General features: G+C 36.0%; 1 protein-coding gene across 2 annotated transcripts in view; it reads left to right on the top strand.

The window, feature by feature from the left end:
• Positions 1–18144, top strand: part of MTREX (Mtr4 exosome RNA helicase) — a 49201-nt gene that overhangs the window by 14849 nt on the left and 16208 nt on the right. For both annotated transcript variants that reach the window (XR_010886971.1, XM_067316192.1), the window contains exons 14-18: positions 392–493; positions 1978–2103; positions 15076–15226; positions 16947–17119; positions 17427–17495. Coding sequence is in view for 1 of the 2 variants with exons in the window: in XM_067316192.1 (XP_067172293.1) it covers positions 392–493; positions 1978–2103; positions 15076–15226; positions 16947–17119; positions 17427–17495 (621 nt within the window). In the remaining variant the exon portion in view is untranslated. The remainder of the gene's footprint in view (positions 1–391; positions 494–1977; positions 2104–15075; positions 15227–16946; positions 17120–17426; positions 17496–18144) is intronic.

The following is an 18144-nucleotide window of genomic DNA, read 5'->3' as shown; positions in this document are numbered from 1 at the left end:
GTATTTTGAAATCCAGCAAGTGCTATTTTTCATCTCTTCTAGTAATTCATATGAGAGGATGATCATAAGGGCTGGCAAAAGCTATCGACTCATTAAGGGAACAAATAAGAATAATCACTGATTTTTATTTTTTTTTCCCTTAGCATTTCTAGCATTTAATGCATTTGTAGGGCTTCTGTTTTGTTTTGGAGTCCTTGTGGTCCCATCTAACTAGTTCTTATGTTTTTCCTAGAGGAAAAAAGGAAGGGGGAAAGAATGGTTTTGTTTGTGCTACCAAGACTGCACATAAGTAGGAAAATCTGGAGAAGCCTTATGTAGCAATCTCTGACTATTTACGTGTCTGGTTAAGAGCCATTATTTTTGCTTGTTTAACATCAGTCTGTTTATTTAGGCCTTATTTGCAACGGAGACTTTTGCTATGGGAATTAATATGCCAGCCAGGACTGTGCTGTTTACAAGTGCCTGCAAATTTGATGGGAAGGATTTCCGATGGGTATGTGGAAAAAACAGGTTCTGCAGATAAATGACTGAATTGCACTATTTAGGCTCCTGTTAAGATTAAATTTACTGTTGATATATCCAGTTCGGTGTAGTAAAATATACTTTTTTCTTTTAAAAATCTTTCTTTAGTCACTAAGTCATTTATAATTAGTGTGCAAATTCCTGAAGACAAGATTCCTCATAGTATGCATGAGAAATTATTTATTTTAGATACAGTAAAAGGATGTCAAACATAGGTTAGAGCTGATCAATTAGCCTGAAAGACTTCTGCACAACTTGTCCAAAACTAGAAGAATCTGGAGAACATTTGGGCTTAGTATCATACCATGATGATCACAAAATTTAAGTTTTGACAAACCCAAGAAAAGAGATCATTTACTTCAGGAGAGTATTGATTTTTCTGTTATAGCAGAATATTTTCAGTAGCCCAGAGAAAGACAGAGAGAGATGTACAGAGGAAGAGACTGATTCTTAAATAGTTGGATCTCAAATCATGTAAGAGTTTTAAAGCTTAAAACAAGATCTCTGATTCACCTATAAATATTAGAGTGTACAAATCGGGTTACATCATGAAACACTTTATAAATAAGCTGGTTCCTTTTTTAGAGATGGGAATATTCAGGCAAACAGGATGAGTAACTTAACATGTGCATGTTGAAATAAGCATCAGATCTCTGTAGTTTTTAACAGACCAGTTGGGTCTGTTGAGTTTCATGGTTCATTTGGTGTGATTGCATCAACTATGTGAGAATTAACTATGTTTGGGGTATCAGATATGTGGAGCTCTTGCTTTTAAAATTATTTATCACAGTTTTCTTAATTAATTTTTGGAGATGTGAGTTTAGGTGAGACTCAGTCGCTGAAAACGCAAGTATCATAAATGACAAAAAATTATTTATGTGTCTTTATTTTGATGTTGGAAACCTAGAGAAACATAGAGAACCAGTTATAGCCGCTCTTGTCCATGTCCCAGTTCTTTATTGCTTTCTGAGTGATCGTCATCACTTTAATTTCATAAACCAGCATAGAAGTACTGTTTTTGCTGTTTATCAGTATTTTGATGTTACATGTGAATGAAATGATACATTATTTGAAGATGGTGAAGGTGCATTATATTTTAGTTATCTCCACCATGCTAGCAGTCTTCCATTGAAGTAAAATGCTTTTTTGTGCATATTAGAATGATGCAAGGTGTTACAGAAATCATTGCAGCTAGGTGTTGATAAATGTAGCTATGAGAGCATTGGTTAATTTATCCTGGTTACACATGTTATTCATAGTCATGGATTTATAACTTAGTGATCAATTATGATTAATAATGAATTCAATCTGTGAAAAGTTCATGTCTTTATATAACTTTGGTGTAACATTGTGGTCATTTACTGTGTAAGTAGCATTTTATATATTCTTGCTGTCTTTCTAATATTTATTAAATCCTTCTTCTTCTTCTTCTTCTTATTATTATTATTATTCTAGATATCATCAGGTGAATACATTCAAATGTCAGGGCGTGCAGGACGCCGAGGTATGGATGACAGAGGAATAGTGATTCTTATGGTGGATGAAAAAATGAGTCCGACAATTGGCAAGCAACTTTTGAAGGTAGGAGAGAAACTAATTTTTTTTTTTTTTCCTCCTCCTCACTAAGGTTGTCACCATTTGAATACTGTAAATAACACATAAAATTATGTATCTAGGAAAAGAACATATGTAGATCACGCAGGTAGGAAATGACAGCTCCTAAAAGGACTATGGTGTTTTGCTGACTTCTCATTAAATCAAAAGTTTCTAGCGTGGAGCAAAGTTCGAAAACTATCATCCTTCTCTATATAAAAGGAATTTCAGGAAGGAGAGGTAAAATTACATTCTCTGTTTTCTAGTGATAACACAAATATTGCTGTGTTCTGTTTGTTTCTTGCTAACCACAGTCAGTTCAAGGATATTGAACTAGAAAAAGTTCACTGAACTGTCACAAGAATAGTTAAAGGGTTGATTCTGTGGTGAAACAAAACTTTGGTAATGGGCCCTTCAGTGTAATGGACAAACTGACCAAAGTCATGCAAAAAATTAGGTGCGTGTTTTAATGGAATGTTTTTACCGACTGTAAATATTTATAAGGAGTAATTGTATCAGTGGCTGTTTTAGAATCAAGAGTGGAGGATTATTTGAGAGATCATGTTTTCATGGTTTTAAGGCTGTTATAAGTGCAAACCCATTGGTGCATGCATTATTCCTCTGTAAGATGACTAAGAAGAGCAAGGCAATTGTCAGTAAGCTTAAATTAACTATGAGGAAATCCATAGTGCCTGTAGGATACTTTTAGAGATTTGCAAATCAAAAAAGGTTGAAAACCGCTCCTGTGGTTGAGGTAGGCATTAGATTATAGGGTTGCACCAAACTGTAAAGGAAGTTGTCACAGATGATTACAATATTTCTTTCTTATTTTATAAACTGAATATGAAACATGGCACTCATTCTCACTTTCATTTAAATTCCGTGGCAAAAAAAACTGTCATCAAAGCACTGAATTGAAGCAATGTAATCGAAGCATACTCCATTGTGTATATTGATTATTTTAGGCAGCTTACATTGACTGTGTAAACGTGTAAAAATTAAACATTAGGTGAATTATTCTGCATACTATTCAGGAGCTTGTATCCTTGGTACAAATAGCAGGTCATTTTGCGTTCAGACTGCATTTATAATATTTTTAGACCTTGTATAAACTCTGTGAATCATCTTGAGTCAGCATCAGGGTATGCTAATAAAAAAACACATATATGTAGGTCTTGTGCGAAACAAACATCGGATGCCAATATTCCTCTATTTTGTTCTGGCAAGAATAAGGGGAAAAATAAGTAGGTGGCTGCTATTAGTTATGCAGATGTGGATACTTCATGTTTTGTATCTTGCTCTGTTAATGCCACTTGTACATACTTACGATGAATTAACATTAGATCCATGTTATAAATGGATACTCTTTGCCTTTTTAAAGTCAAAATTCTCGTGAATGCTACATTATGGCTATAGCTAATCAGGGTGTAGTAAAATAAGGAACTTGAAAAATACTGGAACTCATTCATGCGTGGCAGCATTAGGCTTTGAATTTATTTCTACTGCTTTGTTGGATTTGTGTCTTAGTGGATGGGAAGGGCTTATGCCATATGTTTACACCCACACTTAACGCATGTGTGCATCTCTGAGATATATGAAGGCTAGATGTCTTAACTGCATTTCTATGAATTTTTTAAGATTATTTTTAAAAATAATAAATGTAATTTTTATGGCTTTTTTAAGGAAAGAAGAAAGATTTATACTTTGTACTTCTGCAGATGAAAAATTAAAGAGCAGGAAATATAAAACCAGAGAATAAAAAAATACTCCATATAAATAGTATTAATTTTGTGTACTTATAATCTGTCTTTCTGTAAGGAATATCCTAATGACATTCATTTATATGAACTTAAATAGTTTAGTGTAAGAAAAATGGATATTTCCATTATTTATTGTGAGACTTTATGAGATCACACTAGAAGCTCAACCATTCAGAAGGTGGGTTGTTTTTTAAGTTTGTAATTTCAGTAGTTAGGGAACTGTCGAACTTAGTGGACATGAATTAAGACAAAACAAATAAAATAATAAATCTTTCATGGCTTTAGAATGCCATCTGTATTTTTTTTCCTCTAGATTTTAAGGAAATAATAAAGAATATTTCCTTATTGAAACTATAAGCCCTTTGATCTTTTTTTTTCCTTCTGAATTATAGAAAAAGAAAAGGGAAAAATAATGGGAACATTTTTACTTTCGAAGTTATCTCTTGGTTATTTTGCACTAATCTAAACAAATTAGTGAATTTCATTAATTTTCTATACTAATTGAGCTATGAGCAAGGATTGAAATGAAGACTTCTTTGAAAGAAATGGGAAAGGCTGTAACAAAGGTACTGATGCTTCTCTAACTATTCAACTAATTGATGAAAAGGCACTAAAAGTAATTTATAAGATGAGTAGTGCAGCTTAAAAATACTTTTTTTCCTTTTTAAATATAAGATATTTAGAAGACATTTCATATGGAAACAGACCAATAATGTATGCAAACTAACATCTCTTTGAGTATTCACATTTTGTGCTCATTGATAAATGTGTTTAAATTATGATTTACTTACTGACCACTAGTGTTCATATGTGGTAAAATCATGATCATGTTTTGTGTTAGTATTTTAGTGCCACATTAAACGTTGTGGCTTTGCTCCAGTATAAGCTAGAGTTAAAGATTTGTAGGGAAAAATTCACAGAAATGAATTAGAAAACCGTGTGGAAAATGATGTACTTGCAGTATTTCTTAGTATGACACTTTATTGTAACTCTTCAACCCAAGTGCATGTCTGATCCAAAGCATTTCCTGAATGCTAGATTAAAAACTCTAGGCAGCTGATAATAATACTTCTTAATACTGTGATCAGTGAAGTGACAACCTTGTTTATGTTTCAGTACCAGTAGTATTACTGCAGCTGTGTTCTTTGGCTATGGCACTCTTCATTGCAACATTGTGTACAATACTCTTCTCCAAACTTAAATTCAAAGTTCAAATCTTAGATCAAGTTCTTTTGTGATGGATATTTGTAAACATTTCTTAAACTCAATGACATAGATCTGTCTTCTGCAGTCTTGTTAGTTTTTTTTTTTTATCCCTACCATTTGTTTGACCACTGAATATTTAGTAAACTGTTGATTTGCGCAAATCTATAAAGCTAAATGCTTACAGTACTGTTGAACAGCTTTTGGAAGACAACAAACTATAGTTTTGTATTTGCATAATAATATGAAATACTTGATTTTTTTAACTAAAATGTTTAACTACATTGTGTTAGCTTAGGTAGGAAGTGAAACGTTTCTCCTTGACGCTAGGTGGCCTTTGAATCCAGGATCTCTGTAGCTGGAGTTTCGTCGTGTTACAAGCATGTATTCTTAAAGAGACGATTGGGATACTAAATAGTGGTAATCAGTAATGTCTCTAAAAGTCAAAAATCTTAAGTTAATTACATTATGAAAATGAGTGATTGTATAATGAAAGAGAATGTGCTAATGCAAGTAGGTTTCAGATACTTGTGTTTGAGTGTATCAGTGTTTTGCATCTACTTATTCCTTCCCAGGAAAAGTTAGATGCACTGAAAATTTGAAAGAAAACATTTATCTAGCCAGATAAAATATACAGTATTATGCTTTCCATGTCATTTGTGTATGGAATATGAAGTGCCCCAATGCCAAGCTGTAGGAAGTATGCCACTAGCTACATCTGGCTCCTTGGCAGGGCCTGCATTTATAGAATTGGCAGTACTGTGCTTATTTGGCATGTATGCTGCTATTAGAAATCCGTCTGGTCTTTTTGTATTTTATTTTGACTTTCAGGTTGTTTTATTATGCTAGCCAAATGAACAGTATAGAAGTTCAGACAGCTTAGTACGTTTCTCTCTAATTTCCTGCATGTTTACACAGCTTTCCTGTACGGCCTCTGTGCAATTTGTTGCTGGAAAGTTTTAATTTTGAAAGAGCAAAAAATCTTTGTTCCACTGTAACTGCAGCAGCAGCATTAGATTTTGTGTTTTAGTTGTCTGTTATATATGACATACAGCTCAGTCCCTTTCAGACTCCCAGTTACAAGGAAAATTGTTTAGTATAGAAAGCAATATTTACATAAGAATGAATAGATTTAGGCTGATCAAGAATAAATGTAAGGCTGGAAGTGGTGGGGAGGGAATGAGAAGCTCCAACTATGAGAGGAAGTTCTTGGAGTAGGAGCTATCTGATAAAACTGCTAAATGAAAATACTTTTGCATAAGCTACAGTTACAATAATAATAACAACCTTTTGGCACCAGTGTCATTGTGGGTGGATTTCTAACTTTAAAAAGTGTAACAAGTTACTGGAATTCTTGCATGGGTCATGAGAAAATCCCTAGTTACATGATATAATAAAAAATTCTATGATAAATCAGAATTCAAGAAAACCAATTTTTAAAGTGTAGGAAAGGTACTGTCTTATGCAGAAGCAGTTCACTTAATCTTTCACTGTGAGATTGCTTGTTCCTTCTTTTAGCTTATCTGGTATTGACTGGTCATACAGGCCATGGGCCTGTTCCTATATTGCTCTTTTTTTGTTTTAAAATAAATATGCATGTGTGTGCTCCTGAATTGGGTTGAGAAATAGCAAAACTTGAAAAACTAACCAGAGCAAAAGCATGAATTCTGTTGTTTGAGGATTTTTTTGGTTTTGTTTGCTTTAACCTATGTTTAGCTATTAAGGTACTAGATAAATTTAGGAAAGTCCAAAACTGTAATTAGTCTTTGTTACTTCTTTAAAATACCTCTCTGTATACATTATCACTGTACTCTTGAAATTATTTTAATGTGCTTTTGTTCAAATGACTTCCCTTAAAAAATAGATTGAAAATCTTCCAAGTGAATGAGAATTTTTTTCTCATTCTTTTCTCATTTTTTCTCATTTTTTTTCCATGGTAAGATTTATTTAATTGCATTGAGTTTTCATTTTGCTCTTACAAATTGTACTGGATTTTTACTGTATGGCCAGGCAAGAAGCCCAGGCTTAAAACATCAACAGAGATGCTTTTTGCAAATGGAACACGTAGCGCTGTGTGAAGTAAAGAGGCTGAGCTTGGTGACCCTGCGCGGCTGCCGCTGAAGCAGAGCAGGATGCTGGAGGCACTGACCTTTGTCAAGTAAGCTCGAGGCACAGTCAGATGCAGGCTACGATGTAGCCGCTTTCTAGCACAGCATTTGGCAAAATCGGAGCACAGGCTTGTCTGGCAAGAGATGGTATCCTAGTAGCTGAGCATCTATGTAGAGTGCTTTCTTGGGCAAAATGTAGTAGCCTGCATTGAAATGTGGATAGAAGGATACAGCTGACTGCTTTGCTCTTATGAAAAAAACTCTGTAGAATCTTTAATCCTCTTGGCTATCTATCCCATTTAAAACTGCGCTGCTTGCAAATTTTTCATTTATTTTTTCCCAAAGGCTTTAATGGTGTTTCTAGAGAAAGTGATATTTCAGGGCATCTGCCATTACTTGCGAGTGAGTAGTAAATAACAGTTTTTCATTTAATCTAGCTGTTTGGGATTATATACAAGACAGCCGGTTAAGTCTTCTAGTGAGATTGTTTGTCCATCAGCATTCAGTCCCTCCACAAATATCAGCTTAACATTCCAGCTTCATTATAGTATTGTGCTTTGGTTTGACTGAAAGCTCGTTCACATGAAAATAAAAATAAATGCAGCAGGATTTGAAAAATTTGCCAGAGCCTGGTTTGGCAGAGAAATAGACTTCAGCTGGAGGTTGGCATTAATGGCTTCGTTAGAAATTCCATTGCAAAATCTAAGGAAATACATTTATTGTCACGAGTAGTTAGAGGACAGTGTAATGTTCTGTCTAATCCAAAGTTGTGACATAGATGAGAATCTCAATTAAAAAAAAGCAAATTTTGGCCCTTTTATCAAAATCTAAATAAAATAAAAAGTACTTTAATGTATTTTTTTAAATTATTTTTAAGTGCCAAGTTTTTTTTGTTCTTATAAAGCTTGCACTGGGGAAATTTTCCAGGCTTCAGTTCAGGAAAATACTTAACTTCCAAGCTTAATTTAAAATCTGCTTGAAATCAACAGGATTTCAATGTGAAATCGTAGAGAGAATTCAACTGTTTAAAGGAAGACAGATATTCAAATGCCGTCCTGAATGGGGTCATAGTTTTGCAGACAATTATGCAAGACAGCAGATAGAAAAGAACAGCAAACAGTTCTTCTTCCTGAACTTTGCAGCCAAAATGTGGGAAGAAAGGGCACATAAAATGGTTAGTCACTCTTGGACTTTATTTCAGTCTTTCCAGAGCCAGTAGGACTAAGCTGACTGGTATTATTTATTATTTGTGGTTGCTGCTTGTTATTAACACAAGTTACTTGAAGTTTTATTAGGCCAGTCTGTGGGAGGCACTTTTTCCCCCCCTCTGGCAGACTTTTTTGAAATTTGCTTTTATTTTGGTAAACTCATCACTGCAAAGTATTAAAAACTTGAATGCATTTTGACTGATTAAAATAGAGGGTTTTTTTGTCGTCTTATTCTTAAAACAAAAAAGCTGAATATGAGATGAAGACAAGACAAAGTTCTTTTTTTTTTTTAATTGTGTGTTAATTTTTACAGAAATATACAGCCTTTAAGGCAGCCATTTCCTTTAAATTAAAAATAGAGTACTGCATATTTGCTGCAATTGTAAGTTTGCCACACCACTGACCTGCTAGTACTCTGTAATCGCAAATCTGAAACCAATGTGTGTTGAAGAACTGAGGTAGCTTTTGACTGCAGATACGGATATCATTTGTTTTTTCCGTTTCAGCTTTCTTTGAGTTCATCCAACTTGGATGAAGCAAAATTACTGCCTGGGATATTATGCAATGTTAATGTTACCAGGCCAGCTCAAATCCAAAAGAACTGTTGCACAGTATGGTGTTCAGCCCATGTTAAATGTCCTTTTCCCCCCAAGTTCATTTGTATTCTGTGCAGAATAATTCATGTAGCAACACTATGATCAAGGTTTTTGGAGGGTCTTATTAGGCTGGGAACAACATCACACACATACAGTGACACTTTACATTTGAGTTGTCTTGTGGGTTCATGTACAAACTAATGGGTGTGTTTTGGAGCAGAGAATATAGTGCAAAGCCACCTAAGCAAGCTCTGCAGAAGCTGCATTATGTCCCCTTTGGTTGGTTGGTTGGTTTTACTGTTTGAGTTATCTCAGCACCCATTACTTTGAAAATGCAAATCTAACTTCAGTTTTATTTAATGGCTAAAAGCAATGAAAAGCAATCATGATCAATTCAAAATGAGGATAAAAGGCTTAGTGGAAGCACAGAACTTGGAGTTACCAGCCTGAGGTAAAAGGAGGGATGATGGTGATGGTGGGAGCTACTGTGCTGGGGAAAATGGGTGACTCAAATGTTCAGTCATTCAGAACTAGTTTCAGAAGGTGATAGTGGCACAGGAGAGAACGGAACAATTTTACCTTTTGAGTCTCTTATTACAGCTGAAATGTTTGTCGATCCAAAGCCTGAGGTATTTTCATCAGCAAAGCTTGCTAAAGCAGACTTTTGCCACCCATGGTGGCCTCTCTTGTGTGGGTGCAACTGTTTGTGGGGCCAAGCAGTGAGCCGGACTGGTAATACATTTGTGCTTAAAATAGTCATCTAGCATTGTCTGTTAAAAGCAGCTCTGAAGAATGGGGTTTTATGGTTTTTTTCAATCATGCTAATGTAGCTCAAGATGATCCTGTTACCAGTATAAATCCTCAGTCTGTTTGCTGTTTCTCAGAGAGATCTTATTATTAACATAGAAACTATGTAACTGATATATGGAAAAATGCATGATGTTGATTAATATTTCACTTAAGGTATTTACATGTCTTGCAAATGTATCAAGAAGTTTTTGGTTATTTATGAATTAGTAGTGATGACTATCACAGACAGCTAAATGTACATATTTCCCCCTCATAGGGAAAAAGAAAAGAGACCTTTTAATATCATCAAAGCACTCTGTTCTTTGCTGTTGCTATAAAGCTGTGTTTTGTTTCTTTTTTGGAAACTCAGTCATTCAGCTAATTTCTAGAAACTCTGGTAAGTGAATAAAATTGTCAGCAGACCAAATGGCCTAAAGTATGTCCTGTAAAGTATCTGATTTGTATCACTGTGAAAAATACTTTATTGTTGCTAAAAGTTGCCTCTTTCACCTCTGCTAGTTTGGGACAGTCTTTGCCATCTTATGTTCCCTGTAAAAGCTTTGTGCATGTTTTCTGAGAGAGGCTGGGTGGCAAGAAAGTTGTGTACAAAATTCTCACATGTCTGGTTAGACAAGGGCTTCCTAGTCTTAATAGTAATAAAAAATCCAGTGAAACTTATTAATATCAATTCCAGACACTAATCTTCCTCCTCCCCAGTCTTTTAGTCTTTATAATTTATGCAGGCAAGAAACTGTAAAATGGACTAGTAAATGCTCAGTGCCCTGTTTGATGATTTAACTGTGTAAGAGGCTCTGTTCTGAATCTTTGACAGTTAAGCAGGGCACAGTGTATAGCCGTTATAGTTTTCAGATAACTCTTAACTTAATTATTTGCGTAGTGAATTGTTTATGCTTGTGTTCTGGGTTTTTAACATTGTCAGCTTGTATCATTCTGTTCCAGCCCCCTCAGAAAATTTGAAAGCATGCTTTGGTAGATTGGCTTAAAATGTATTAAGATGAGAAGTGGTTAGAAGCACACCAAGTAGGTCATTAATTTCTGAGAATTTTAGTTGGGGTAACCATGCTCTTCTCATAGAGAGAGAGAAGAATACTTACAAAATCATTCTTTTTTTTCTGAAAATACTCAGAAATAAACCTGTTGCTACTCTCTGTTGAAGATCTGGGAGAGGACTGTTCTCTTTGAAGGGTCAAGAAGGAGTATTGCTTGCAGAAAGGAGTACTTGGATGGTAGTTCTCCAACAACAGTAAGGTCATGGACAAAGCGTGGGATTGAAAGTGTGGTCTTGTTGCCAGTGGAGGGCATTCTTTTCAAGAAGTTGCACTGCAGCACTGAGCAGCTACGCCTGTGGCTGATCATCTGTGTGCATGGCCGGTGGTGCTTCCTTTCCCTGTCTGGAGCTTTTCCTCTGGAGAGGAGGAGTAGGCTCCCATGCAGCCAGCCTCCCAAGGGAACTTGAGGCAGGTGATGGGGTACCCTCGTTTATAGAGGAGGAAGTGGCTGTAACTGTGACAGGAGGATCTCTGTGGCAGAGGGTGAGCTAGGTGTGTCGTGCACTTGCTTCACAATATTTTTAAGAAAGTAAAAAAGGGAAGTAATCAATCTGGGAGTTGGTGATCAGAGCTTGAGCAGAGAAAGGGATTGCAGGAGGAGCAAACCTTCATGAAGAAAATGTCATTTAAACTGATCTGCCCTTTATTACCTTAGCAGCAAACAAAATCCAGGAGGCTTGAATGCTTTATACTGTGCAGGAGAGGAAATGAAGGGCCACCTCTTCCATTTCCCTGTCAGCAGCATATCTCATTTCTCCACTCCTCCTTTCTTCTTTTTCTGCCACAATCTGAGGAGCGTCTTTCTGTCCTATTGATGTTGGTCCTCTAGTAGTCATGCCCACCTTTCTTATTTGCCAGGAAGGGGTGATACTCTAGTCATGTTTTGTGTGCATTTAGTATAGAAGAACTATATTTTGCTATATGGTTACCTAATGCAGATGGATACTCTGTATGTTGTTATTAGGTCATTGAAAAGCGGGAATCCAGGCAGGTGCTGCCCGCTACATGCAGGTCTGTTGGTTGCCCATGGGTAATCAGTGGAGAGTAATACACCCTGCAGAACTCGCTGGCTGTGCTAAAGGTATAATATGGTAAGGTTGCTGGAGTTACATTTGGTTTGGAGAAATAACAGTTTCAGTTTTCAGGGGAAAAAGAGGCTTCTCATAACTATTTTGGACATAGTATTGCCTTCAGAACAACACTGAGAAAATGGGAATTTCTGAAACTCGGAAAAAAATGTGTTTATGAGATGAGGGAAAGAAACAGTTCACAATTTTTGCCAAAACAGGATTTTTTTTAACTGCTTTGTCTTCATGATTTTATTTTCAAATTGCAAAATGCTGATCATGTGTTAAAAATGAAAATCGCTGCATCAGCAGTTGGCTTAAATGCTGCCTTTCAAATAAGTCTGCTTTATATAATCTTTGAAATAGCTCTTTTTTTCATTTTGTTTTTAAATCACTCCCTCTTCCTAGTTGAACTGTGCTAATTTGAGAAAGCCTTTATAGCGAATCTGCATGAATGGTAGTAAATTTGGTTCAGTGGTTTTGGCTGCTTTGTTTCTTACCTGTAAAAGAAGTTTTGAAAATATTTTTACTCTGATTGTGTTTGCCCAGGTAAAAAGATTCCCCATCATACGTAAGCCATGAGTCCTGAGAAAGCCCTGTGTTCACATAGCATACTTGCATTTTCAGACAAAGTGTAGGGAAGGAAGTCAGGAATGGAAAGGGGGGCTCAGTGCGATCAGAGCCGCGTTCTGCCGGGTCTCTGCTGGTCTGAAGGTATGGCAGTGACTGCAGCTAGTCAGCGGGTGCATTGCAGTTGCTTTCGTTTGTGCCTGGGCTAGAGCAATGAGTGCTTGTGTAGGAAAGGATCTGAGCCACTGTTAACTGATACTGACATGACATCTATGTTGTCTTCAGTGAATGCTGTTCTTTAAATGGCATTCTGTGTTACGGGGAAGCAAGCTTTGTAGGGAGTGGTAATTTCCCTTTCCTAGAACAGCAGATATATTTAGAAAATACAAGAGCTTGGGCACGTAATCCTTTTATCAGATCTAAGAAAAAGCATTGTACATTGGTTAGCATTAGCAACAGAACTCTGATCTTTCCATTCGGTATGTCAGAATAGAGAAATCTGTAGAAACTTGAGCTTTTCTTTCAACGTGTCTGCTTCACTGTTAATGTGCTTATTGACACGTTTCTGTTAGTAGGAACCCATTTGTGGTAATTTCAGAACTACAAGTGTTGTTTTAAATAGGCATTTCATGATCTAACTGAAGAAGTATTCATGTTCTGTGGTGTGTCTCTTAGAGGTGAAAAGCCACATGTGTATTTATGATCTACTCACAGATGTAAGCTCGTATGATTAAATAACTCTGTAGCCATGGAAGGCAAAATATTAGGTTATGTGATTTATCTTAAACTTGTTTTATGTATATTCCTGTTGTTACTTTCTTAGTATGAGCATACGCTGAAGGCTTCTCTGTGATAGCTGTTTTTTCTGAGCTGAAACAGTTGTTGGTGATTATGATTCTGAGGCTTGTAAGGCTTGTAAGGCTTTGTATCTTGCCTAAAGCAAATGTGACTACAATGTATGTAAATCTCCTGTATGTAAAGGAGTCTTAGATTCCCACTGTCTCTGAGTAAATCTGACATAAGTGCTTCAATGGATATAACTTCAGAGTTCCTGACAGTACATGTAAAATGGAAAATGTATATCCTGTGGAAATGTCATTTTAAATCCATTAGACCTAGCTTGTTCTAGTAGAGCACTTGATCTCAATTTCAGCATTTGCATACATAATCTAATCATCAGTTAAGTTGCTTGGTTTTTTTTAATAGCCTGTGCATTTTTTATTAAGTATGATGAGGGAATATCTCTGCTAGATACCTTACTCTATGTCAAAAGGCAAAGGAATGAGTTGAGAGAAGATGCAATATAACTGGTTTTAGGTAAGGCAAATCTTGAGCTCCAAAGAGAGTGTAGAAGAGCATGTTTTCCAGCATCAGCCCTCTCTGGGCTTCTACAATGGCTGTGTTAGAATGTGTTACGCTTCCGATAACCATATAATTGCATGAAAACTATTGAGAAATAGTTGATTGCTGATTACTTAGCAAGGAGTAAAGTATATGCTTCTGAGTTTTGCCATATTAGCCTTAGGGATTTTCTTAAGTTTTGATATGAGCTGAAGTAATGCACTTAAGTGCATTTACCAACAGTATAAATCAGAATATTTTAGGAAAATATGTCTTGAAACAACTTCATTTTCTTTTTATCAATTTAAATTCTATTATTCATTTCAAATGTTCAGTCATAAATGAATTTACTTAGAGGTCTTTTTGAAATGACAGCACTTGTTTAGTACAGCTTTTTTAATTCAAATAGCGGTCACTCTTTAATGAACAGTGAATTTTAAACTATTGCATCTTCCTGCTGTATGCTTTTGCTTTATTTCATTTGCCGTTTTATTCCTCAGTATTGAACTCTGTGGATGGCTAGCGTGTGCTCAGTGATCTAGCAGTTAGTATCTTTAGCAGACTTTGTTATTTTCCTATCTGTGCCTCTTCTAGACTTCTTATAAGCAAGCAGAGACCCTATGAGTCCCCACTGGAAAATTCTTGTTTTTGAAAAAAAACCAAGTTGCACTGTTCTTCCAGCTAGTAATTCACAAGAGTATCTATTTATTTATTTTAATCCCTTGAAGGCTTAATTTCTTTACTTTGGGGATGAGGAGTGTCTTGTCATAAGCTTTTCAGGAATCAAGCAGGTTTGATTATCTTTTTCCATGTGCTTGCTAACACCTTCAGAGAACTCTGAAAGATTTGTGAGATCCAACTTTGTTTTATGAAAAACCTGTTCGTGCTTCCATTATGCTGCATTCTAGCCATCTTTTAAGAGAGTTAAAATAGTGGATTACTCCTTGCATTTTTAAGAAATGTGTAAGCTTTTCATCTAAACTAAATAAAATTATATGTAGTCTAACTTACAATGCTGTAATATAAATGGAGGTATGGTGCAACATATAGACATAGAGATACTGTTACATGTTGAGCATAGTAGAATTGCTTTGGATTTGGTGAGAGAAGTAATCTAAATTCAGGACAAGTTACACTAGCCATCAAAGCAGTTCCTCATAGGAAACACTGCATCATAATTTATTTGATATGTTCTTATATGCTGTAATTAATATTTTTCATTGGATGGTGTTCTTGAATCTTTTTTAGGGTTCGGCTGATCCCTTGAACAGTGCATTCCACCTGACGTACAACATGGTACTGAACTTGCTTCGAGTAGAGGAAATTAACCCTGAATACATGTTAGAAAAATCCTTTTATCAGTTCCAACATTACAGAGCTATTCCAGGAGTTGTAGAAAGTAAGTATTACTGGGTGTACTCATTTATGAGATTTAGTATGAAAGATGTGAGACTTCATTATGCTTACAGTGATAGTATACCTGTGCAATTCTCATCATCTCCTCTTCTTTCTATCAGCAGTTGTCACTGCACCACTTGTTACTTTGTCGTAATTTCAGGAAGAGTGACTTCCTCTTGTTCTTAGGACCTATGTTGATCAGCACCATCAGTCTTTGAAGAGTGCTTTCTCCCTCTGGGTCAGACAGGAATGGTTATCACGTTGCTAAAGTGTAGGACAGGAAGAGGGAAAACTAATAAAAAGATTCTTGGGGCTTGTAAGAGGTGCAGGGAAGAAAATTCTTACTCCTTTTCGATATGCAGAACTTCGGTGGGAGAAATATAATTTTAATATCTTGTTACAATATCTAAAAAGAACTAAGGCACACTGCTTCCAAAGTATCTTTAAATAGTGTGTTTTCATGAGCCCGGGTCAGTTTCCAAAGATGTTAGCCAGGGTGTGACAGTGAAACCGCTTCCAGAACTAAATGCAGAGAGCATGAGAGGTATCCGCTTACTTTGCCACGGATGAATGAGCAGCTCATCTGTTCGGCTGTTAACTGGATAGCGAGTGTGTGTGTGTGTGTGTGTGTGTGTGTGTGTGTGTGTAGAGTTGATAGGCATGCAGGGTGGTTTTTTTTGTTTTGTTTTGCAGAGTTTCTGTTGATTTGCAAGGGTAGTATTTAAGATAGAGAATGCATTTCCTGAGAAACTGCCTGCTCCAATTAGCATGCCTAAGTCTTCATTCTGGCAGTCCAGCACTGGTGTTTAAGAAGAAATGGAGGTGGAGAACTTTCTTCAAGTATCTTGGGTATTTCTAGTTTAGGCACTGTACTGGGCATTAGACTTCTGTAATTGCTTCAGCTGTAGCTGAAGAGCAGAGCAGAGAAATGGTTGTCCAGATCAAAGTGCAAATTATGCCATGGACAGGAATTGCTAGCCTTTTTCTTTAAAATGTTGGCTCCTGAAAATGGGGGGTACTTCCCTGAGCTGTTTCTCAAGCCCTACTGAAGTGGGTTTTGTGCACCACGCGTATGCATTCAAATAGCATGCAAGAAGGTGGGTTGGTAGGGAGGCAGAGACACCTTTATCATTTGTCTTCTGTTTATATTTACTAGTGGTATTGCCAGTTTTAAGGCAAGTAGCATAGTGCTTATAATAAGAACTGGTTTGCCTAAATAAGGTGTGAAAAGGGGGAAGGAAATGAATTTTGAACTAATGAAATCAGAGCCCTAAACAGGTTAAGGACATTGATTCTCTTGATGGATGTTGTTAGAAGAAGTCTTTGCAGAACTTTATGTACATAGACAGGAGTTAGAAGAGTGCAGGTTGGCCATGAATCCTTTCTTGCAAATCATCATAAGTCTTTATGGGACATTTGTGGGAACCTAAATCAGTGATTCCTGGAAAATGGAGGTCCAGACTTCTCTGTTCTTCTTAAGCTTTATAAAATGATATTTTAATTTTTTTTAAATAATTAATTTCTATTATAAATAAAATGTAATGGGCATATTTATAGATCTCCAGCTTTCTCAAGAATGGATTATTGTAAATAGACAATGTATCTTGAAAATGGTGGCAATATAGTAGTTATGTAAACTTTGAAAGCAAAATGTTGATTTCTAAATGTGCAGAGCTATTCATTTCTGTGAGATTTTACTGGTTTACTACTTTTTATTGTAGAGGTGAATAAATTGGAAGAACAGTACAACAAAATAGCAATCCCAAATGAAGAAAATGTGATCATATACTACAAAATTCGACAGCAACTTGCAAAACTGGGTAAAGAGATTGAAGAATATGTTCACAAACCAAAATACTGCTTGCCCTTTCTACAGCCAGGAAGACTGGTAAAGGTAATTAAATTTCTTTTCATTTTTTTCTTTTTTCTTTTGTGGTCTCTACCTACTCATGAAATTTTTAGGGTTCGTAGGTCTTTGCCAGTTTACCAACTTGAAAAATTGCATGCATCCCCACTGAGCAATGATTCTGACTTCCATTATGTTTCTTTGTTAAACATTCAACAATGAAAGAGAAATAAATTTTCTTTTAATGGTGAATAGTAGTCCATGACTGCTGTTTTAAATAACAGAACTACAAAAATATGCTTGCTAGGATATAATTATACATGGATTAAGTTATAACATCTTTTAATATTTTCAGGTAAAAAATGAAGATGATGACTTTGGATGGGGAGTGGTTGTTAATTTCTCTAAGAAATCAAACGTTAAGGTAAAATACACCTTATCTCCATTAGCAAAATATGTACCTTACTGTCTTTTCTGAAAAGAAGGTAGAGCTCCTATCTTCATTTGTGTTTTTCAAAGGCAAAAAAAGTTCACCCAAAAAATCACCCAAAAGTTACAAAAAGCTCAGGCCTCCTTGAAGTGAAAGTGTAAAGAAAAAAGTTACGGAAGTTGGGACAAACCTTAAATCCTGTGTTCGCTTTTTAAATGTTGGCATGGTATTGGAGCAGATGCTTGCTCAGGTCTCGAATTATTAGTTCAAAGGTACACTGTACACTGCAAATACTTCACGCTATTTAGTTTGTTTCTGAGATACCCCAACAGTGCACTCCTAAGCCATTCATGGGAAAGATGCTGTTACCTAATCTCAAAAAATCTGTAGAAGCTTCTGTAAGTGAGGGTTGGGAGCATAGGGAGACTGACATCTTCCAGCGTTACGGAGAAGGTTGTGTTAGAGTAGGGAATTTTATCCTGAACCCTAGGCTAGTACCTGAGACATGGGATTACTTGTCCTGTGAAATTTTGCTGTAGAGTTGAGGGTTGGAAAGGTAAAATACAAAGAGAGCAAAAGAATAAAATGGTTTCAGGGAAACGTGGAAGAAAATACTGAATGCAGTGCCCCATGATATGTCTGT

Source organism: Apteryx mantelli, chromosome Z (genome assembly GCF_036417845.1).
Source record: "Apteryx mantelli isolate bAptMan1 chromosome Z, bAptMan1.hap1, whole genome shotgun sequence".
Classification (NCBI taxonomy): Eukaryota; Metazoa; Chordata; class Aves; order Apterygiformes; family Apterygidae; genus Apteryx; species Apteryx mantelli.
Note: the sequence above shows the minus strand (reverse complement) of the source record. Positions and strands in the feature narration are given on the sequence as shown.